Source organism: Peromyscus leucopus, chromosome 1 (genome assembly GCF_004664715.2).
Source record: "Peromyscus leucopus breed LL Stock chromosome 1, UCI_PerLeu_2.1, whole genome shotgun sequence".
Lineage (NCBI taxonomy): Eukaryota > Metazoa > Chordata > Mammalia > Rodentia > Cricetidae > Peromyscus > Peromyscus leucopus.
The window spans coordinates 4,194,089-4,217,536 of NC_051063.1; the positions used below are offsets into that span (position 1 = coordinate 4,194,089).

Sequence of the window (23,448 nt, forward strand, 5' to 3'; positions counted from 1 at the left end):
CCCCTCTGGGAATGATAGAGGCTCCCAGGTCTCAATAGGGCACTCCCCAGAGACAGCTAAGAGAAACCAAACAAGGACTGGGAATCCTTAACAGTCATCATCCCGGGAACATCTGTTCTTGAAATCTTGTAGTCATTTCTAAAGGCTAATCTCTGTTCCCCAGCGGTTCTTGGCACACGAGGAAGTCAGCCAGACAGAAGAGGCCCTGCAGCACCAGAGAGATGGTTCATCTGTTAAGAGCACTTGTTCTTTTAGAGGACCCAGGCCAGGTTCCCAGCACCAACATGATGACTCACAACCATCTATAACTCCAGCTCCAGGGGATCCAATGCCCTCCTGTGACCTCTATGGGCACCATGCACTCATGTGGTGCACAGACACATGAACAGACAAAACAGGTATATACATAAAAAATAAAAGCAGCAGCAGCAGCAGACACCCCTTAATTCCAGGGCCTGACTCCTAGGGAGCAGCCCACCACTGCCTCAGATCAAGGAGCCCCTGATCTTTTTGCTTGCAATGCTGGGCAGGGTGTGTGTGTCAGGGGAGTGCAAGCCTGTGCTTGGAGTCAACAGATCCAAACTTACTAGATGCTGCTTCTTGCTAACACAGAGCCCATGCAGGTCCCCAGGCCTCTCTGAGCATGTCTGGTTTCCAAGTTATCGGTTGTTAAGCGTTGCCGATGGGAACTTCGACATGAAGACCATCTGACTCCAAGACAATGCCATCCTTCCCTCTCCAGACCCAAAATTTAAGTCACCCTCCTCAAACACTTTTGGGGGTCAGGAAAGCAAAATGAATTACAGATGGAAGAAAACTTGTATGTCTCCTAGGCTGACACCCCGTCCTCCAAGTGCGAACACAGAGTGGGAAGTGTGTGTCAAAATCACAGAGGTCCAAGGGCTCCCTCAAGGAAGGGGTGTGGGTGGGAACAAAGTCCAGCCTGTCCCCAGAACGTGTGTCTTGGTGCCAGTGGCCATGGTCACACGCCTGCTGAAGGACAACCAGAAATGATCCCTTTGTTCCTTGAAGCCTCCTGTGTCTTGGCAAGGACCTCATGCATTCCCAGAAAGTATGTTTCGTACAGGCAGTCTGTCATTAGAGTCAGGCCTGAGGTTGGCCTTAGAGAGGTCAGAGCCAGGGAAGCCTCAGAGGGGCCTTTGATGGCTTCCCAGTAAAGGGAGGGGATTGAAAGGCGGGCACAGAGGGAAGAGAGATACCTCCCTAAGGTGCCCAGTGAGTAGGGGGAGCGGCAGCCTCAGGGAAAGTGAGGACAGGCCCTGGGTTCTGCTCTGACCTCCTCCCAGGAGCCAGGGAACTGGTACCCAGGCCCAGACTCTGAATGAAGGCTTCCCAGCCCTGGAATCCCCGAAGACTTCCCCCTTTATCTGTTCCCTCTTAGGACTGTGCTGGCTAGTTTTATGTCAGTGACACAGAGTCACTGGAGAGGAGGGAGCCTCAACTGAGAAAAGGCCTCAGTAAGATCAGTCTACAGGCAGATCAGCAGGGCATTTTCATCATTAGTGATTGATGGGGGAGGACCCAGCCCATTGTGGGTGGGGCCGCCTCTGGCCAGTGTGGTCCTGGGTTCTATAAGAGAGCAGGCTGAACCAGCCATGGGGAATAAGCCAGGAAGCAGCTCCCCTCCATGGCCTCTGCATCAGCTCCTGCCCCAGGTTCCTGCCCTACTTGAGTTCCTGACTTGCTTCAGTGATGGACTATGATGTGGAAGTATAAGCCAAATAAACCCTATCCTCCCCAAGTCGCTTCGGTCATGGTGTTTCATCACAGCAATAGTGACCCTAAGACAGACTGAACACCAAGGACAACCTTCAGGTCAGCAGAGGCCAGCAGGCCCCTTTAGAGAACCATGGGTGACGGTCACCAGGGAGACCATTTGAAGGTTGTCTTTGTACAGCGAGTACTGTTTCCATTGTTTATGGTCACTGTGGGGGAGAACTGAGACTGCTGGGCTGCTTCCAGCTCTCTCCAGCAGGTAAGCATTGTTGGCTCACACACGCACGCACTTTTCAACATCCCAGATTGACCCACCAACATGGCCAGGCCGCCCCAGGCAGTGGCAGGTCTCAGAAGCAGCCTCTGTGGATGCCCAGTCTTAGAGATGCAGGGACTCAGCATTTGGAAACAATTCTCCATTAAACCAAACTCCTTAACCTCCCTGACCTTTGGGTTCCCTGCTGCGAAGTGGAGGTGTGCTGTGCGCTTCATAGGAATTCTGAGAGCCCAACGGATGAAGTAGATACGAAAATGAAGGAGATACGAAGGCACTATGGGGTGGTGAGCAGAGCATCATTTACAGTAACATCTGCATGCACAAAGTGACATGTTGACACAGCACATCTGTTTTCATGGCAGTTTTCAACTCAGTGGCCTCTGAAGGGACAGCTGCAAAGGGATGTCAGGGTATGGCTGAACCACCTCTCTTCTCCAAAGCTCATTTGGATAGTTAATCCTGATTATCAACTTCCTGGTGATTCTAGACTGAGTTCACTGAGGTTGGAAAACGCACCTTAAATGCAGGTTTCACCATGGCACGCACTGGGGTCTTAAACTGAATAAAAAGAAGAAAGCAAGCCGAGCACCAGCATTCATCTCTCCCTGTTTTCCTGACTGGCTCGCCACCTCATGGACTGAATCCCCGAGCACTGGAAACCCAAGAACCCCCCTTGCCCTAAGTTGCTTCTTGTCAGGTTTTCAGTCAAAGCAATGAGAAAAGACACAGGTACACCCACCAAGCACAAGCTGGCGTCTTAACGACACCGGACCCTGCGCCGTGGTGATTCTCCAGCTGGTTTTACTTGACCTTGTTCAGTCATGGGATCAAGGAAAGAACGGAGAGAGGTGTTTTAGAATGCTCTGAGCTAGCGGGGCGCACAGGGGGCTTCTTTTCAGAAAGCTGGGCTTAACCAGCGTCTCCAAGGGCTGGCGAGCTGGATAGCAGCTCTCCCATGACTTTGCGTCTGTCATTTCTTTTCTGCCTTAGTGGTTCTAGCGACATGAAGGTCGACGACAGCTCCTGCCTCATGGGCTAAGTGAGGAGTAAGTGGTGGTGTGCACACCCGACAGATACTCCTTGGGGTGCAGGTCCACAGACTCACTTCCTTCCAGCTGGGAGGTGCTGAGGCCAACGTTCGGGGAGCAGAGGGTCCTGCTCATCTCCTCTTTTGTCCCGCACAGGAAGGACGCTGGGGATGTGGTACAATTAGAGGGGAGGGGCCAGGGACAGAAGACACTTTTACCAACTAATCTGTTGTGGCCAGAGCCCAAGATGGAGGTGGTGGCACACGCAGAGCTCTCACTGAAGACCACAGATGGGGGACAGGCAAGGGGCAGGGAGCGGGAAGTGCTGCCAACCCTGGTGGCCAGTGTGACCAGCTTCTTCACCACAGGATGGATGTGACAGTTAATAGTGACTGTCAACGTGACAGGCTCTAGAACCACTTAGGAGATAGGCTTCTGGGTACGTCTGTGAGGGGATATTTAGATTAGGTTAATTAATGGGCGACCCACCTCACCTGTGGGTGGTACCATTCCTTAGGCTGTGGCCTTGGAATATAAAACAGAAAGCAAGCTGAACACTAGCATTCACCTCCGCTTCCTGGCTATGGATGCAATGTGACCAGCCAGCCTCCTGTTCCTTCCACCATGCCTTCTCTACCATAACTGAATGACACCCCTGGAACTCTTAGCAGAAATAAGTCCATTCTGCCTTAAATGGCTTCTTTGGTCACAGCAATGAGAAAAGTAACTAATATATAGAACTGGTACCAAGAAGTGTGGCCATTGTGTGATAATCCTGACCACGTGGTTGGTAGTGCTTGGGGCTGGCTTGTGGGAGGAATATGGAAGAGTTTGCAGCCATAAGCTTAAGAAGCCCTAAAATGCTATAAATAGGGTTTACTGGGCCATTCCGCTGGGAGTCTGGAAGATCTGAAGGCTGAAAGGCTGAGGGCTGAGAAGGGCTGGCTCCTGAGGTTTTGGAAGGGGACAAGGACTCTTTCAGGAACTGGGCTAGAGGCCACTTGTGTGGTGTTCTGGCAAAGAATCTGCCCATGTCCTGAGAACTTGGGGGAGTCTGAATTCAATAGCAATGGATTAATTAATGTGTTCGGTGGAGGATATCTCAAGGCAGAACGGCTCTCTGTGGAACGACTCATCCAGATCGAAAAGAGCAATGTAGAGGAGCAAATATTAAAAATGTGCAGTTCGTTAAGGAAAAGAGCTCAAACAAATAAAAAGTTGTAGCCAAAGCTCAAGGTAAAACAGAGGCTGTGACTGTTAACAGGGGTGACTGTGACTGTTAACAGGGGTGACTGTGACTGTTAACAGAGGTGACTGTGACTGTTAACAGAGGTGACTGTGACTGTTAACAGAGGCTGTGACTGTTAACAGAGGTGACTGTGACTGTTAACAGGGGTGACTGTGACTGTTAACAGGGGTGACTGTGACTGTTAACAGGGGTGACTGTGACTGTTAACAGAGGCTGTGACTGTTAACAGAGGTGACTGTGACTGTTAACAGAGGCTGTGACTGTTAACAGGGTGACTGTGACTGTTAACAGGGTGACTGTGACTGTTAACAGGGGTGACTGTGACTGTTAACAGGGTGACTGTGACTGTTAACAGAGGTGACTGTGACTGTTAACAGAGGCTGTGACTGTTAACAGAGGTGACTGTGACTGTTAACGGGGTGACTATGACTGTTAACAGAGGCTGTGACTGTTAACAGAGGTGACTGTGACTGCTAACAGGGGCTGTGACTGTTAACAGAGGCTGTGACTGTTAGCAGAGGTGACTGTGACTGTTAACAGGGGTGACTGTGACTGTTAACAGGGGTGACTGTGACTGGACTGTTAACAGAGGTGACTGTGACTGTTAACAGGGTGACTGTGACTGTTAACAGGGTGACTGTGACTGTTAACAGGGTGACTGTGACTGTTAACAGGGGTGACTGTGACTGTTAACAGGGGTGACTGTGACTGTTAACAGGGGTGACTGTGACTGTTAACAGGGGTGACTGTGACTGTTAACAGAGGTGACTGTGACTGTTAACAGAGGCTGTGACTTAACAGGGGTGACTGTGACTGTTAACAGAGGTGACTGTGACTGTTAACAGGGGTGACTGTGACTGTTAACAGAGGCTGTGACTGTGACTGCTAACAGGAAAAACCTCCAGTTCTTCACTGTCATAACAGAAAAGGTATCCTCAGGACAAGGCTCCACCTATCAAAGGCTCCAACTTGTGAAATGCAATTCCATTTGAAAAGAGCGAGCCTGGGGCCTGTAGAGAGAGGCTCAGCAGTTAAGGGCACTTGCTGCTCTTTCAGAGGACCTTGGTTTGATTCCCGGAACCCACATGGCAGCTCACAACCACCTGAGATGTGAAACTGAAGTGTAAGTTACTGAAGTGTAAGATACTCCCTTCATCATTTTAAAGATGCCGGAATCATGGGATACCCTCCAAGGAAAATGACATGTACGGGAGAGAGGCTAGTCTGCAGGCAGGATTGCTGTGGGGACAAGCGCCCTAAGTCCTTTGGAGCACAGACAATTCTGTCGTAATTCCTGGAGGCTACAAATGGAGCTTTAGATTTGGGTGTTTGCCATGCTAGGTATCAGTCCTGCTTTGGTTGCTGTACCCATCTTTCTGGGATATAAATGTTTACTCTGTGCCAGCGCATGTTGGGAGTATGGAACGTGGGCTTCGATGTTACAGGTGCTCACAGTGAAGAGGCTGCCCCAGTCTCAGAAGTAGACTGTGCACTCACACAGTTTTTTGAAAGATGTCTTTTTCATTTTTATTTATGTGTTTGTGGGCATGTGTGAGTGAAGGTGCCTATGGAGACCAGAAGAGGGTGTCAGATCCCCTGGAGCTGGAGTTACAAACAGTTGTGAGCTGCCCAACGTGGTTTGCTAAGATCTGAACTCTGCCAGGAACTGAACTTGGGTCTTCTAGAAGAGTAGTAATTGATCTTAACCAGTTCCTGCATTTACACTTGTGAACAGTGTTGGAACTGCTAATGAAGACAGTTGAAGTTGAACTGAACGCATAAGACTTCAAGAACAGCAGGGAAGGTTATATATAGTATAGCAGCGATGTGTTTGGGTGTTACGAGATGGCACTGTGAGTTTTGATTATCCACTTGACGGGCTCTGGACTCACCTGAGGAACAAGCCTCTGGGAACGCCTGTCGGGGGTTATCTAGGTTAGGTTCACTGAGATGGGAAGACCTACTCTACCAGCAGGCAGCGTTACTCCACATGCTGGGGTCCCAGACTGAACAAAAGGAGAAAGCTCGCTGAGCATTAACATTCATCTGTCCCAACTGCAGATGCCGTGACCAGCCAGCTTCGCGATCCTGCCGCCACTCTCCCCTACCTCGATGGAATCTACTCCTCCCCTACCTCGATGGAATCTACTCCTTCCCTACCTCGATGCAATCTACTCCTTCCCTACCTCGATAGAATCTACCACCTTTATCACTAAATCCTAATAAGCCCTTCCATCTTTAAATGACTCCTTGTCAGGCATTTTGTAGCAGCAAGAAGAAAAATAATAATACCTCAGACACAGGCGAGATCATATAGAGGGACTTTGCAGGTTTGGAACGGAGTGTCTGAGGAATAACAAGGGCCTTCCTTGTCTGTCTAGAGCTGAGGGTGGCTTGGCAGGAGTGGCCACGAGGTCAGTTGCTGCCTCTGGGAACTCACAAACTCATACACAGAGCAATGAGCAACGTGGCAACAGCAGGCCCTGGCAGGATGCTAGATGCCCACCCAAGTCCCCAAGAAGAAGAAGGCCTCATGTGTCCTGGGAGCTGGGGCGGGGACTAGAGGTCTGCTGGAAGCAGGAAGATGAGTGGAAGGCAGGGGCGAGTAGAGGAGGAAGCCCTCAGGGAGGAAGGCTGGCACACTCCCACTTCTGGGAACACCGACTACACTATGGGGATAGTGACATGGCAAAAGGAAGGGGTGGCAGACAAGATGGTCACAGAACACAGTTTAATAAGGCTGAGCGTTTCCACCCAGCGCTGGAACCCCAAGCAGAAACTACAGAGTGGTGCCAGTAGAGAGAAAGCACTGGCCTCCTTATTGAAAGAGTCTGATTGATTGACTGCCTTCCCAGGGCAGCTGAACCAGAGGAGAAGCTAGAACGGTGAAGAGGCCTCGGGAGACACTATCTAGGCACGAGGAGCCAGCCATCGGTTGCTTCCTGAGTACTGGAGAAGCCCTGCCGTTAAAGGGCATGATGCCCGTTTAAAAAGGAGCATGCCTGAGGTATTTGCAAAGGAGAAAGCTTTGTCCAGGTCCTGAGGGAGGAGCAGCAGTCTAGAGTAGACAGACACTGGGGTGTGGGACAGCTCACCAGTTTGGGAAGGGCAACACAGCCCTTTAGTGGCTGAGGACATTGACTGACTATAGAGGATGTAGAAGCAGAACACGTCACACCCAAATCCTCCTGGGGAAAAGTTACAAATTAAGGTTCAGTGAGATGGCTTGGGGCTACAGGAGCTTGCTGCCAGCCTGACAAGCTCCGTTACATCCTCAGAACCCACATGGTGGAAGAATAGAACTGACTTACACAAGCGGTCCTCACATGGACCACACACAGATTAAATGCATCAGTGTAAAAACAGATTTTATCAGCCCCCCCCACACACACACCCCAGGTAAAAGCTGAGATGTAAAACTGTAAAACACTGAAAATACTATGTGTGGAGAACTTTCCTAAACTGAAAAGAACATCCAGGAGAGAAACTGGATGCATATTGCCACATAAAACAAACCAAGAACACCCTCCTGGAAGTCATAAATATGACCAGGTTGGGGGAAGACCGCTCTTCATATTTCTGTGACTCGAATGCCCTTGTGGCTGGTCTGCTCTGGTCATCCACACCTGAGATAAAGGCCTTGGCAGGCATCAGCTCTCGAGCCTGCAATGGAGGCTCAAGCCCCTGAGGCACAGCCACTTGGGGCTCTGTTGAGATGTGCTCGACTTGGGTACATGCACACAGTTCAGCCAGGAACCCAGGAAACATGACTTTTCCCTTGTAAACACCTGAATACCCAAGAGACTTTCCACAGACATTGATGCTGGTCTCCATCTTCAAGTGCCACCGCCAAGAGGACAAGCAGAATGCTGCAGCCTCCCTCCCGAAGCCAGCCAGCATTTGAGACGTGAGATGAGACAGAATTCATCAGCTCCTGTGCAGCTGGTCTGCAGAGCTGATGAGCCTTGCTTTCCTTTGGCTTTCCTTTGTTTGTGAGGGACTTGGGCCCATCCGTGAGAACAGCCGACAGCTTTACTACAGACATTAAGGAAGCCTTTGTCCTCACTATCAGAAGGCCTCTGGGTAATCAACTCTACTATCCAAACACTTCTAACCAAAGCTAACAAGCCATTTCCTAGAATAGAAACAAAGACAGGTGTTGGGCAGAAAATGAAATCCCTGCCTAGCCAAAGTTCGGAGCTGTGGCTGATATCCTGTGCATCTTGGATCAGATAGAGAATGAATGAACAGGCTCTCTATGTATGTCACAAGCTATCACACCTACACCACACCCTGCACTAGTGCGTATTCATGGGCAGAGGGCAGAGAACAATTTAAGGGATTTAATTCTCTCCTTCCATCATGATGTGGGTCTCAGGGATCAAACTCAAATCTATTCAGATGCGTATAAAAGCAGCAAGCCACCCTCACACCCCCTCCACTGGGCCACCTCACTGGCCCCTTATTTTGTTTTTGACAAAAGTCTCATTATCTGGACCAAATTAAGCTAGAATTTGAAATCTTCCTACCTCTATTTCCAGAATACTGACATTATCACCATGCCTGGTTAGATGTGTCTTTTCATATAGAAGGAAAATTAAAGTCGGCTGGGTTGGGTGCAGATATCACAGGAGAAAAACTGAAAAAAAAAGAAAATGGCTCAGACACATGAAGCTCAATGGTAGAACATGTACTTAACACCTGTGAGCCACTGAGTTTGAAACCCAACACCTACCCCAAAGATGGATTAAGATCAGTAGCACATATCTTTTATATGAAATAGTGTGCATCATGCTAGACTATACAAATGGAATGTAATACACACAGTCCCCAAGAGGAATGAGACCAATCCCCTTGAACTCCTGGAACAAGGTCCACAATAGAAGTAGTGAGCTACAGAATAGAAGGCCTACTTTATTTCTAGTTTTGTTTCTAAAGAAAACGATATATGCATGCTGTGGTGATTTGAATAGGAAGGGCTCACATAGATAGGAAGTGGCACTATTAGGAGGTGTGGCCTTGTGGGAGGAAGTGTGTCACTGAGGGGAGGGGGAGGCTTTGAGGTCTCAGAAGCTCGAGCCAGTTTATTTCCTGTGGACTAAGACGCAGAACTCTCAGCTCCTTCTCCAGCACCATGTCTGTCTGCATGCTGCCTTGCTTCCTGCCATGATGATAATGGACTAAACCTCTGAAACTCTAAGCCAGCCCCCAATTAAATATTTTCCTTTATAAAAGCTGCTTTCTTGACAGCAATAGAAACCCTAACTAAGACACATGTTCATATACACAGAGAAGACAGGGCTGGAGACAAGGGTCCGTAGCGGGCACCGACCAGGCTCTCTGGCTTCTCACCGACAGTGGTTATTATTGGGCCCACAAAACTTGAGACCAAGAGGTGATAAGGAAAAGACACTGAATATACATTTCTACACTATTTCAATGTTTGTATCAAGTATGTCCTATATTTATAATTTAAAAAAAAATTAAGTGATAGTAAAATATGTGTGGGAAAATAGAAGGAAGTGTCCTAGTAAAGATCTGAAGGCTTATCCTGGACTAACTGGTGAATGACAGCCCAACCTACCACTTCCTGTCTTCTGTCTGAGCCTTGCTCTCTCATCCGATGTTTAGGCTGCTGTTCTCCAGATAATGCTTCCTGTGCACGGGCTGGTCCACTAGACCATCATGGAGACCTAGAATTCTGCCTTCCTGAAAAACTTGACCCAGTTTCCTGTGGGCAGGAGGGATGGATGCACTGAGCCTGCTCGTGAGGTTCTGTGTCCAGTACTCTCAAGAAAAGCCACTCAGTGTAAACTGTGGCTGGGATAACACAGGGTGACTAGGAAAGTGCTCTGGGTGGCAGAAGCTGCTGATGTCCCAGTTAAATGCTGACCCTACAGGACTCCTTCCTTCCTCCCAGGACACCTCCCAACCAATGCCCTCACTCATACCTCGAGGGCCTGCCACTCGCCAAGGACAAACACGTGCAGGCTCTTTATGTCTGGGTCCTTGTGGAAGATGTTGGGCTTGGCATGGTGCTGGAAATGCCGATGGTTCCACCAGTTGGCGGAGGCACCCTGTAAAGAGAGAGGAGCTAGATGAGCCACCAAGGCCAGTGGGCCCTTGACCATGTCAGTGATGGGTGGTGTTGGGAACCATGTCCTGGTACCTCCAACACAAATGCCTGACTGGTTTCTCCATCACATTGGACATGCAGAGTCCCTGGAAATCAGACCATAGCCCTGCCACTTCTGAAGCCAGAGTACTGGTCAGTTTTGAAAGAAGTCAAGTCATTTCTCCAGCCTCAGTTTCCCCAGTACTGAGCAAGGGGAAAGGACTTCAGAAACAGTGAAATTATCTCTACCAGGGGACCAGCAGTTTCTCTCCTGACTTATGTGCCAGAGAAATCATGATGTTCAGAGAGAGAGAGACAGAGAGAGACAGAGAGAGAGAGAGAGAGAGAGAGATGTCAAAGCAGCATTCTTAAAAATAACCATGACAGAAACAATTCAAATGTCTATGAACTGGAACTACAACGTGATACCCATACAACAGAATAGTTTAGCTAAACCATAAAAAGGAATGGACTGGGCCAGTTCAGTGACTAAAGGTGCCTGCCCCAAAGCCTGATGACCTGAGTTCGATCCCTGGGACTCACATGGTAGAAGGAGAAAACTGACTCTTGAAAGTTGTCCTCTGACCTCTACATATGTGCTGTGGTACCCCTCTCCCCAAATAATAAACACATAAATAAATGTAAAAAAGCTTTCTTTAGAAAAGAATGACCACTAACACACGATATAAGCATGGGTGACCCTAGAACCACCGTACAAAGTGAAAGAAGCCAGTAAAAACCAAAAAACATGGGACTGGAGAATGGCTCAGCTTAACCTCTAGAAGGGACTGCTCTTCTAGAAGACCAGGGTTCAATTCCTAGCACCCACATGGCAGCTCACAACTGTAATTCCAATTCCAAGGGAACCAACACTCATGGCAAAATACCAATGCGCATGAAATAAAAATAAATAAATTAAAAACAAAAATCCCACGTGAAGCTCAGTGGAAGAAAGTTGGTGGCTAAGTAGGGGTAGGAGGGAGCAGAGGAGAAACAGGGTTGGGGTGCTGGGGACGGGGCTGGGGAGCTGTGGGGTGCTGAGGATGCTCTAAAACTGTATGCTCGGTGTGTATCTGTGAAGGTTCTCCCAGGAACTCCAAGCATTCACTTAAATTGGGCAAATGGCTCTCTGCGTATATTATTTCTCAAAACCACTATTTTATCTAAAGCTTTCCCCGTGGATCAAAGGCCTTCATGTAACACCTGAAACTACCAGCGGAAAATACAAGGAAATACTTCAAGGTCTAGGCACAGGCAGCCATTTTCTGACAGGACATAGCAAGACAAGTGTGATGGCATTGAATGGAAAGGAAACAATTGCCGTGAGAGCCAGAATGGGACACAAGCTTTGCCAGCTATTCATCTGACAGGTAAGAATCCATAAAAAGGCTACAATATGAGACACCAAGAGATAAATAATCCATTCAATAAGTAGACATATGAATTTATGAGGCTGTTGCCTGAGAAGTAAGAACAAATGGCCAGTCTATGAAAAAAATGTTCGTTCTCCTTGGCAGTAAAGGAAATGCAAATCACCACACCGAGGCTCCATCTCATCCCAGTCAGAACAGTCACTGTCAACAAATGCTGCTGCAGGTGTGTCTGTGTGTGTGTGTGTGTGTGTGTGTGTGTGTGTGTGTGTGTATGTGTGTGTGTGTGTGTTTGGGCGGGGGGAGCTTATTCACCGCTGGTGGGGATGTAGATTAGTCCAGATACTATGGAAAACAGTATAAAGGGTCCTCAAAGGACAAAAACATAAACTACTGCATGATACAACTCTACCACTCTTGGGATACATAGTAGACAGACTCTACGTCAGCACATGATACGCATGCTCACTGAAGCTCTACTAAGAACAGCCACATCTCCCAGACATGGTGGATCACACCTATAATCCCAGCACTTGAGAGGCAGAGGCAGGAGGATCAGGAGTTCAAGGTCAGCTTCAGCTATGCTGGAGACCAGCCTGGGCTACCTATTGCACTGATATAAACAAACAAACAAACAAAACCAAAAAAAAAAAAAAAAAAAAAAAGCAAGCAAGCTGAGTATGAAAAAAGCTGAGTGTCTGCTCAGGCACCCGTCAACCGATGAATGGATAAAGAAAACATGGTATATGCACAACAGAATATGATTCAGCCATGAAGAATGAAATTATGACATTTGCGGAAAAGGAACAGAACTGAAGATCACATTAAGTGAAATAAGCCTGACTCAGAAAGACAAATGCCACACATTTTCTCCCAGACGTGGACCCTAGATTCAAAAACAGAGACATGAAGGTAGAAGTGAGGCCATCTGGGAAGGAGTGGGAACCAGCGTGAGGGGAGAAGGCGGCAGAGGGGGTGGAAAGGATAAATGTGAACAAGTACCGTGTACACTTGGGTGAAAATGTCCTCCTGAAATCTAATATTTTCTACAAATTGCATATGCTGAAAAATTAATATAAGCCTACAAAAAAAAATAAGAAAGAAAAGACAATTGAGTGCGGGAGGGAATCCCAAGTTTTCGCAGGATGGAACTGTATCTCAGCTGACAAAGGGATCATCTGCCCTGAGCCCTTTCCAGTGAATGCTTGCTGACAACCGGGAGGAGCCAACATTTAGAGGCATCCTGGTCCCACAATACAGGAAGCACAGCAAGGGGACTTGTGCATTTATTTGAATGCCACAGGCTGCTATGTGACTAGTTCTCAAAGCCTTCTTCAGAGGCCCAAGTATGACACGGGTCTTTTCTGTCCCGTCAGGAGCAGGTGAAACATTGACCCTTCGCTGGCTCTGAGCTTTGGTAGGGCCTGACCATCTGCAAAAAGGTCTATTTGCTCCAAACAAGCTTCTCACTTGGAGAGTGTTTTGGATACAAACACAGCTTCTGAACACTGACAGCATGGGTGGATAGAAAGAAACAGCTGTGGTCTTTGCAGTGACCTCAGGACCCTGTAGGCAACAGGCTTCGAAACCCACCACAGCAAAAAGCAGCGTGACCGAGTGGGAAGGAGTCGGATGATGCATTCACATCTGAAGCCAAAAGGAACAACATTCCCAAGAGAAGCACCAGATGGAAAAGTCCCTGGCACGAGGACACTGAGGAGCGAGGTAGGTAACAAGTAAGCCGGCTGAAAGCCCACCAACCTAGAGATGTTTGTGGAAAGAAGAGTGAGCGTCATCCAGGTGGGATAGACACCCCTTCCCTGGACTTGGGACCAGACACCATGATATTTGGGCTGTTCGTGCTTTGATTCAGCCCTGCTTTGAGTCTCTCCCATTCTCCTTCACCAGGCAAAGCCCTACTTATCCTTCAGCAATGCCTCCTCCACAGCACTGCATCTGTCTAAGGATTCTGTGTTCTCAGAATAAGGGGTGAGTGGTGTCTGCTTCAAGCCAGCTGCTGGCCTGGGCCCAGGGGAGGCAGTGCTGAGCCAAGAGGCCAGTGGTGGGTGAGCCAAGAGACGATGTGCTTATCTGAGGCCAGGCTGGGCTCATACTGCCTTGGCCTCCCAACTACTAGGACTGGGCCACAAGGTGCTCCACCGCACCTGGCCAGAAGACGCCTCAGCAGAAGTGGAGCCAGCAGAGCTGGGTAGTCAGCTCACAGCCTGGGGCAAAAGAGAAAGTGTGCACCCTGGCAAGTGCATCTCTAATACTTTCAAGATCTGCTTTGGGGATCATCTTGTTTTCAAGTGAGACACTTTCTGAGCTTGACATACTTAAATATTTTTAATTACAGTATCTTACCTTGAAATTAGAGTGTAACAAAAGGGTTAGAGCTATAGTTTGGTGGTAGAGCATTTACCTAGTGTGTGCAAGGCCCTGGGTTCAATTCCCAGCACCACAAAGTTTTTTTTCTTAATAAAAGAAAGGCATAATAAATTTTGTTTTGACATACTTTTCAACATTTTTGAACATTTTATATTTTGGTGTTCTGGAGTTAAAGGGTTGATCATTTAAAAAATGGTATATCAGCCAGGCGTGGTGGCATGTGCCTTTAATCTGAGAACTCAGGAGGCAGAAGCAGTCTGATCTATATGGGGAATTGTAGGTCAATCAGGGCTACATAGTGAGACCATGTCTAAAATAAATAAAGTGAGAAAGAGAGGGCAAGTTGTACCACCACACTCAGTTTATATGGTGCTGGGGATGAACCCAGGGCTTCAGGATGCTCAGCAAGCATTCTACCAACTGAGCTACATCCCAGCCCCCAGAGTAACAATTTCACAAGCAAATGCTCTATAGGGAAGCCAGCCCTCTGTCCTGCCCTTGTCTGTCTGATGTAAGAGCTGTGTTTCAAACTATCCTTCAAGGACTCAAGGCCTTGGGACAGGAAGGGCCCTCAAGACTCTGCCGGAACCTGGAAATAGGACACAGTCCATCTTTGTTCACGGAATGGGGAGGACAGGGGCAGTGAGTAAAATGTTTCTTTCCTACACAGGGGAGGATTTTAGGCCACAGAGGAAAGTACAAAATGAAACAAAGCCCTTATGTGGGTTCCCTCCTGAGGTTCTGGGAAGAGTCCAGATTCCCAGCCCTCTAAGGCTCAGGGCCAGGTAAACTGCTAACTGGGAACTGCTGAGCAGATCGTTGCTGGCTCACTCACAATCCAATCCAGTAGCAAAGCAAGAATGCGATGGGGTCATGGCCACAGAGCGGAGATATTTAACCTGGGCACAGGGCTCTTCCCCAGCCAAAGATGGGAGTGTACAAGTCTGGGGGACCTAGCTTTTCTGAGGAAGCAACTAGATGCTATTGAGATGGACTGATTATGGGAGACAGTGGGCTTTGTTTGAGAGAGCATGCTATGGTTTGAGTACGGCACATCCCCATCAGCTTGCAGGTTGAACCCTCAGTCCGACGCCAATGGCACTATTTTAGTAGATGGCAGGAACTTGAGGAGGTGGAAAAAGCAGATCAATGGAGGGGCACACCTTTGAAGGTTGTGTCTCGACCCCTTTCTTCCTCACAGTCTTCTTCCTGCTTGCCTCGAGTTAAGTAGCTCCTGCCACATGCTTCCACCGGCCCAGAATTAACAGAGCCGAGGATTACAGAGCGACACTTCTGAAACCTCAAGCCGCCAAGAGAAACCCTCCCTCTCCTACACTGTTTGTGGCTGGTATTTTGTTGCAGGGCTGAGTACACTTAGCAAAAAATGATTTCCCAAGTTGGGGTAACACCTATCAGATCAGCTCAAGGTCACTGGCAAGCTTGGCGTCTCGCTTGACTGTAACTCCTCTCCAGGGGGCACGGCCTCATCTGAGCAGAACCAACACACTGTCTCGATTTTAAACAACTTCAGTCCTTTGGTTTAGTTAAGTATTAAACAGTTTGATGTCTCTCGCTAAGGACTCATCTAAAATGACAGTAGAGGTGATTTGCAATTCTTGATTTACCGTGGCTTTTGGTTGTGTAGCAGCAGCCACGGATCATTAAACAACCAACACGCTACATTGCCTTCTGTTCTAAACTGTGTGGTTTGGTGGGCTAGGGGAATAACATACGTTTTTAACTTGGGATATTTTCCATTTACAGAGAATTAATCTAATGGGATGATTACCCAGGCTGCTGATAGACCCCTCTATGTTTATTTTTTCTATTTTTTTTGTTTTTAATTTCCTCATTTTGCAATGTGCGTGGTGTAACGCTTTAATCATAGATATCGTGTGTTCAGGATTAGGCTTGGACATGTTTGTAGGGCTGACATCAGCAGTAACAGCATCACGTGTTGACAAAAAAAAAAAAAAAAAAAAAAAAAAAAAAGTCTCTTCAAGTGGACAGCGAAGGGTGATTTTGCTCTGAGCTTTTTTTTTTTTTTTTTTTTTTTTTTTTTTTTTTTTTTTTTTTTTTTTTTTTTTTTTTTTTTTGAGATAACTGTGCATCTGTCTCAGTTTTAGGTGGCATCCTCAGGAACACTGTCCACCTCACACTGGAGGTGTTCAGCAGGTAGTTCACACTGCCTGGCCAGTGAGCCCTAGGAATCTTCCTGTCTCTGCCTCGTCAGTACTGGGATTACAAGCATGTCACACTATAACCAGCATTTTTACATGCATTCTGGGTATCAAATTCAGGTTTTCCCAAGGGATTTACTTTCTGAGCCATCAGCACCCTTAACCCCAATACTTACCTTTAAGTGGCCAATGACAAACTTGTGGACAATGTGGTTCCATCTGGATTTCTTATAGACAGAAAGATGGCCATAATCATGCTGCAGCCATCCAGCTTGGGCCTGGGGAAAGAGGGCTGTGAATGTCATTGCAGCATCAGCAAACAGTCTCGAGGGATCTGAGGGGTGGGAATGCTCAGATCCTGGTCAAGGGTGTCAGGCCTCACCTGAGAGGTAGCAAGAACGAAGGCGGTGATGAGGGTGGGAATCCAGCCGTTGCCAAAGTACGAGAGGCTGAGCCAGGCGATGCTTTCCATGACGATGATGTGGGCCAGGAGGAGGAAGAAGAACAGGTGGTTCGTTTTGAACAGGTTCATGTCCTCGGCAGTCTTCTTCAGGGCCCGGAAGTCCTCGGTGATCTGAGACTGTTGAGCAAGGACACAGAAGAAAGTCAGCCACTAGACCCTCCAAGGGGACATAGTGTTCAAACGCCGTGCACACCACAGCTGTGGCAAGCATCTTGAATCCTGTGCGAGCCCAGTCACCAGATGCAGCAACAGCCACCATTACTACAGATACGTCGCAGATGGATAAGAAGCAGAAGAAAAGCTGGACACAAAAGCCTGTACTTTTAATCATACTAAGTGAATTGAGCCAGTCTCAGAAAGACAAATATGCTGTGTTTTCTCAGTTCTCAAGCGGATTCTAGACTTCACAGATATATAATATTTTATATGTACAGATGACACTAAACTAGAAATAGAGCTGTATGGGAACAAGAGGGACTAGCAGGGCTGGAGAGATGGCTCAGTAGTTAAGAGCACTGGCTGCTCTTCCGTAGGACCAGGGTTTGATTCCCAGCATTGAGTTGTTGGCTCTCAACTGTCTGTAAATCCAGTCTCAGGGACATCCAACACCCTCTTCTGGCCTCCAAGGGTACTGCATGCATGTAATGCACAGACATGCATGCAGGCAGAACACACAAACACATAACATAAAAATAAAGGTTTAAAAAAAAATGAAAGGACTAAAGGAGGTAGAAGGAGGGGTTAGAAGGAGGTAGAATGTATGGGACAACATGCTCCAAGTACACTGTATGTGTGTGTGAAAATGGCCTATGACCCCTGTAGTAATAATAATAACAGTAATTAATAATAAGCAGCTTGTTTCTCCTAACCAACTTTCTCAGAAGCATTATTCACAACAGGCAAAAACAGAAACAGGGTTAAGAGTGACTGCAGCTCTCACAGAGGACTGAAGTTCCCAACGTTTATGTAGGGCCACTCACAGCTGCCGGTAATGACAGCTCCAGGGGATCTGATGCCCTCTTTGGGCCTCCATAGGCACCCACATGTAAGTGCGTGCGCGCGCGCGCGCGCACACACACACACACACACACACACACACACACACTTTAAAAAAAAAAAATCCAAATATCCAATGATGGATGAGGAACTAAGTTCCAGGTGTATCAGTCCTTTTGACACTGTAACACAATGTTGTCATCCACAACATACTTGAGAACTTTTTCTAATTCAAGTTACAGCACACACACACACACACACACACACACACACACACACACACACACACGGTAATGTTTAAGTAAGTGTACAGTTTTGTGTTAGGCCGCAGGTTGGGTATACCTGATTGTGTTCTGCACATAGAGTATTTAGCCTTAAAAACAAAGGAAAATTTGGCACACTGTTACAATGTGTCCTATCATGAATGAAGTTTGTGATAAACGAAACAGGCCAGTTATAAAAGGACAAATGCTTGCATGAAGAGGTCCGAACAAAACCTACTATTCTGTACAATCGATATACGCTAGTTGTCAGATGTGACAGCCCATGCCTGCAATCCCAGTACTTGAGAGGAGTTCAAGGCTAGCCTGGGCTACATGAGACCCTGTATCAAAACAATAAAGAAAACAAGAACAACAAAAGATACACTTTTGTAGTACAGTTTTGTAAAGGACAAGTACACGATTCCATTCATGAGGTGCCTGGGGGAATCAAATATTTCAGAGACAATGGAATGGTATTTGGCAGGGGCTGAAGGGAGTGAGGATCTGTTGTTAATGTCACAGAATGTCAGTTGGAGATGGTGTAAAAGCTCTAGAACTGGACAGTGAGGACAGTTCTGCAATAGTGCAGTTGCCGGACATGCCACTGAGTCTAACCTCAGAAGAGAGCGTTTGCCTCTTTCACTACCCGACTCTGTGCAGGTGCAGGATGGGGTCCTGCTCATGAGCACCGAGGATGCCAGAGAAGCCGCAGTGAGCGTTGAGCATGGGGGCCAGGGAGGCAGAGAGTCCTCCATGGAGGGCCAACCAAGAATCCAGGCCAGGAAAGAGCTTGTGCCCTGCCAGGCAGGCTTTGCTGGGACCCTGAGGTAGAGGCTAGTGAAGAATTACTCCAGCTCAGGCAGGGAGCAGGAGGGGCCAGCCTGGTCTGGTTTCTCTCAGGAAACTTCTCTGCCCTGGATGGCAGCAGGAGGTGCCATCTCCCTAAGACAGGCAGGGACGATGGTGGCCCACCCTCTCCTGCTGGCACCAAGGCCACACACAGTATGCCTGTCGAAGGGGAAACTGCCTCAGCTCTGAGGACCTGAACCATCGCACCCAGCAGGCCAGCAGGCTCAGGACACAGGGATGGCACCCTCAGCCTAGGCTCCGTGACAAGGGTGACTTGAGCAGGGAAAGATAGGGATTGAGGGGAGGAGAGGAGAGGGACTCTCGAGGGTTTGAGAAACTCTAAAGCATGCTGTTCTACACAGCTCCTCCATCATGCAAGCCAGGTCTGGCCTGTAAGCGGCTTCACCACTGAACACTCAGCTGGTGAGGCCTGGGGAGTTATTTTTACATACGTCTTTGAAGGCCAGCACTCAGTAGAGGGTCTCACTCAGTGACAAATGAGTACGCGATTCTCAAAGTGACTCATTCCAAACAGCCACACTTTTCATTAGCTGATACTGTCTCACTGTTTCTGCCCTTTCTCAGATAGTCCTGTACCAGACCAACATCTGGCAACTTCGTGTAAAGGAGAGGGGCAAAGAGACCCATTGGGAGAGAGGGGATGCCGTTAACTATCACCCGGCTGGAGGCTCCCAGGGGACACTCTGAGGTCCTCCCTGACCTAGGTGCTCCTCCTGGGCAGACTCAAAGGCTCTCCTGTCACTGCCCTGACAGCAGGGTCTTGGGGAGGAAGACGGTATTCTCACCCTACTGCCCATCTGGCCTCATCCCACCCCATCAAGGTTACAAGTCCCACTCACGCTCTTGCCACGGTCCAGGCTGGGCTCCTCTGGGGCCAGCTCACCAATCAGCAGGGGCTTCAAGAACTTGCCCACGAAGTCAAGGTCCAGGTGGAAGGCGCGGAAGGCATCCTGGGAAGCAGAGAAGCAGGTGGTCAAACTGAGCCCCTGCCCTCTGCCGCTTCTCTCACTCCAGGAAAGATGATGCTTAGCAGCAGCCCCAACCTCTGCTCAGATAACAAGCAGGACTTCCCACCACCCAGAGGCAAGTGCTCACTCCAGACTTAACCCCAGGACACGTTCCCATTGCAGGGCTCCAACGGCAAACAGTATCAACCCTGAGCTTCTGCACTGGCACCAGGTCTGCTGAGCTGGCCAAAGGTCTGCGGACAGACAGGTCCCCAGGGAGGTGTAGCAGGTAGGCACAGAACTCAGAGAAGACAGTCCTGGACTACTCCTGAGCTGAGTGTCTTTGGCAGTGCACAAACTACACCACCTACCACTCCAGAGAGCTCCTCAACACATAGCCACAATTATCAGTGAAGGGATAAGACCCAGGGTAGGAGTTTAACTCAGTGATAAAAATGCTTGCCCAGCATGTGTGAGGCCCTCAGCTCGATCCCTAACATTTAGAAAATGACTACAGCATAGAAAATGTGCTTAGATGACATTAAACAATAACGTGGAACTAGGTAAAATAACTCCTGAAAAACCCTGCAACAGGGTTGGAGGGATCTAAACTATTGCTAAAGACATGGGTTATGCCTTGTTTTATTTTCATTAGTTTGCAAACTTCCTCTAACATTACTATTATGTTCTGCATTTTAATCTCTCTTGTTCCGAAGATAAAGTGAAAATATGCTTAATTCTGGCAACATTAGAAAATGCACAGAAGAATAAAGAAGAAAAATATTCATCATGTGGGAAGTAGTTCTGCCTGCCTCTTCTACACAGTACATACATGACAAAGATTACCTCCACCAAATCAAACACCTCTCCCAGAGTTGAGTCTGCACCAGATGCCCCAGGGTGTGTAACTGGATGCTCCAGTTCCACGTTTATCCTGCCTCCCACCACGAAATCAAATTGAGGAACTGCAGGATTGAGTTGAACAAGCCATATGGTACCAGGAAAAACGACCAGAAAAGCCAACATAGTGAGGTAGGAAGATGTAAGTGTGGGACAATGGTCTAAATGGAGACATGTAAACCACATGCTTTCACTAGAAAGGCTCCTGGTTGGAGGGAAAACAGAAGTTCCATAAACTTTTGGGAGGTAGATGTGGAAATAAAAACAGGCACTGGATTTTGACTCAATAGGGATTATTAATTTTTTTAAGGCCAGGTTTCATGTCACCCAGGCTGGCTCATAAGCTCACATGTAGTCGAAGATGACCCTGATCTTCCTGCTATAATCTCCCAAGTGCTGGGACCACAGGCATGTGCCACCATGCCTGGTTTATGCCATGCTTGAGATTGAATCCAGGAGCATGCTAGGCAAACACTCTACCAGATGAACCACAGCTCCTGCCTACACACACACACATATATATATATATATCATGTGTGAGCCTGGAGCCCAAGAAAGCCAGAAGAGAGCATTGGATCCCTTGAAACTGGAATTACAGATGGCTGTGAGCCACCATGTGGGTGCTAGGAATTGAACCCAGGCCCTCTGGAAGAGCAGACAGTGTTCTTATCCATTGAGCCATGCCTCCAGCCTGTTTCACTTAAGGGTTTTTATTTATTTATTTATTTTTAATTTATTTATTTGTGTGCACACCCAGCAGATGTGGAAGTGAGAAGACAATGTTTGGATTGTCCATTCTCCCCTTCCACCATATGGGTCCCAGGGACTGAACTCAGGTCATCAGGCTTGGCAGCAAGAGCTTTAACTGAAGATTCATCTCGTCCACCCTGGTTTGCACTTTTGAGACAGTGTATCAGGTAGCACAAACTGGCCTCAGACTTGTTAGGACAGCCGGAGGCTGGAATCCCGGATCCTCTTGTCCCTACCTTCCCAGAGCTGAGATTAAAGGCAATGCTCACCACACCTGGTTTTGATACAACTTAATTTCAAAAGAAAATTGTCTACACATAAAGAGAAAGCGAATTGACCAAACACTACTATTAGGAACTCTGGGTTCAGAAGAGACAGCGTTTCTTTATCTTTCAACCTCTACATTTAGAAAACAAACAAAATAAATCTCTCCTAGCGGAATAGAAAGGGCAAGATTAAATCAAGGGGCCAGATCAAAACCAAGGATCTTTTCAGAGAGAGAAGCCTGCTGTCCCAGGAGCCTCAGGCAGGCAGCGAGGAGGGTGGCCCAGTTCTGCTAGCCCCAGGCTCAGGCTTCTCTACAAAAAGGCCAAGACTCAGGGAAAGTGAAAGGGGCGGCCTGCAGGTGCAGGAGGAGCTCTGAATAGGCTCCCGGTGGGGTCAGCGGCCCTGATTCTTAAACATGGCGCTTGCTGCTTGTCTGCTAGGTCTCCCTCTGCAGTCATCCAGCTTCTTCTCCAGGCACAGCTTCCCTGACGCTGCCACCTCTGGGCAGAACTCATTGTCCTGTCCTTGCGCTGAGCTCAAGGTCCCAAAACCTGTTTCTGAATGTGTCCAGGTTCTTCTGCACAGCACAGCTATGATAAGGTACTTTCCACATCCACGAATTTAGCCCAGGATTTGAGAAGCACAGGCTCAATAAGTAGGGTGCATAGTGCTTCATTTGATAATCCAGAGTTCTCTGACGACTGCTCAAAGCAGGCGGAGAAGCAGGAGGGACCCTGGATTTCACAGGTAGAGATTAAAGAAGACAGCAGACACCAGGGACCCTGGTTTCTGACTTCCTTTCTGCAGCACATAGGTGCAGGCAGGGCAGAAAGTCTGCTGGTCTTGTCCCTTGCAAGGAAAAGAGAATAAATAGGTAGGCAGTGTTCTGTGGCCCATGAGCCCCTTGGCAAGAGAATATCTGCTAACACAGGATGTGTGGACTCCCCTGGCTGCACAGGAAGTAAGTCCCCACAGAGGCAGACCAGGCATGAAGATGTGATGCCGTTTTCCCCCTTCCCTTTTCATGGATGTGTGCATATGTTTTTGCACATGTGCATGTGCACACATGTGCATGCATGTGGAGGTCCAAGATTAATGCTGAGAATCATCCTCAACTGCCCCTCCACTTTATCCACCAAAGCGGGGCTTCTCAATCAAACTCAGTTCACTGGCACAGTTAGTCTCGCTTGCCAGCTTGCTCTGGGGGTCCCATCCCTCTGCAGTCAGAGGCTAGAATCCCAAATCAGCTGCCACCCCCACCTGGTATTTATGTGGGTTCTGGGATCTGAGCTTCATTCTCACTATTGGGCAGCAAGCATTTTAACTACTAAGCCATCTCCCCAGCCCAATTCCATTTGTATTTTACCAGAACCACTACTAGGGGATGCTGGGACTGGATATGGGGTCTCCCTCCCACAGCAGAGGGCAGGATTCAGATGGCTCCTACTCAGCTGAGGAGAGCTGCCCTCCAGGCATAGACTCCCAACTCAGGTTCTTTTCAGTATCCTGACCCTCCTGCCCTTTCCACAGGGGCAAAATCCCATTTTCTCAATTGCTGCGTTTTCACAAGCGCAGTATAGGAGCGGCTGAAAGACGGAACCCACCTCTGGTCCCCTTTGCCTTCCTTTGACTCTAAGAGGTAAGCAAG

At 48.2% G+C, this 23,448-nt stretch overlaps 1 protein-coding gene across 1 annotated transcript in view; it reads right to left on the minus strand.

The window, feature by feature from the left end:
- Window positions 1–23,448, minus strand: part of Fads2 (fatty acid desaturase 2) — a 38,241-nt gene that overhangs the window by 10,754 nt on the left and 4,039 nt on the right. Inside the window, exons 2-5 of the mRNA XM_028884283.2 lie at window positions 19,776–19,886; window positions 16,727–16,924; window positions 16,521–16,622; window positions 10,243–10,368 (exon numbers count right to left, since the gene is read on the minus strand). Coding sequence (XP_028740116.1) covers window positions 10,243–10,368; window positions 16,521–16,622; window positions 16,727–16,924; window positions 19,776–19,886 — 537 coding nt within the window. The remainder of the gene's footprint in view (window positions 1–10,242; window positions 10,369–16,520; window positions 16,623–16,726; window positions 16,925–19,775; window positions 19,887–23,448) is intronic.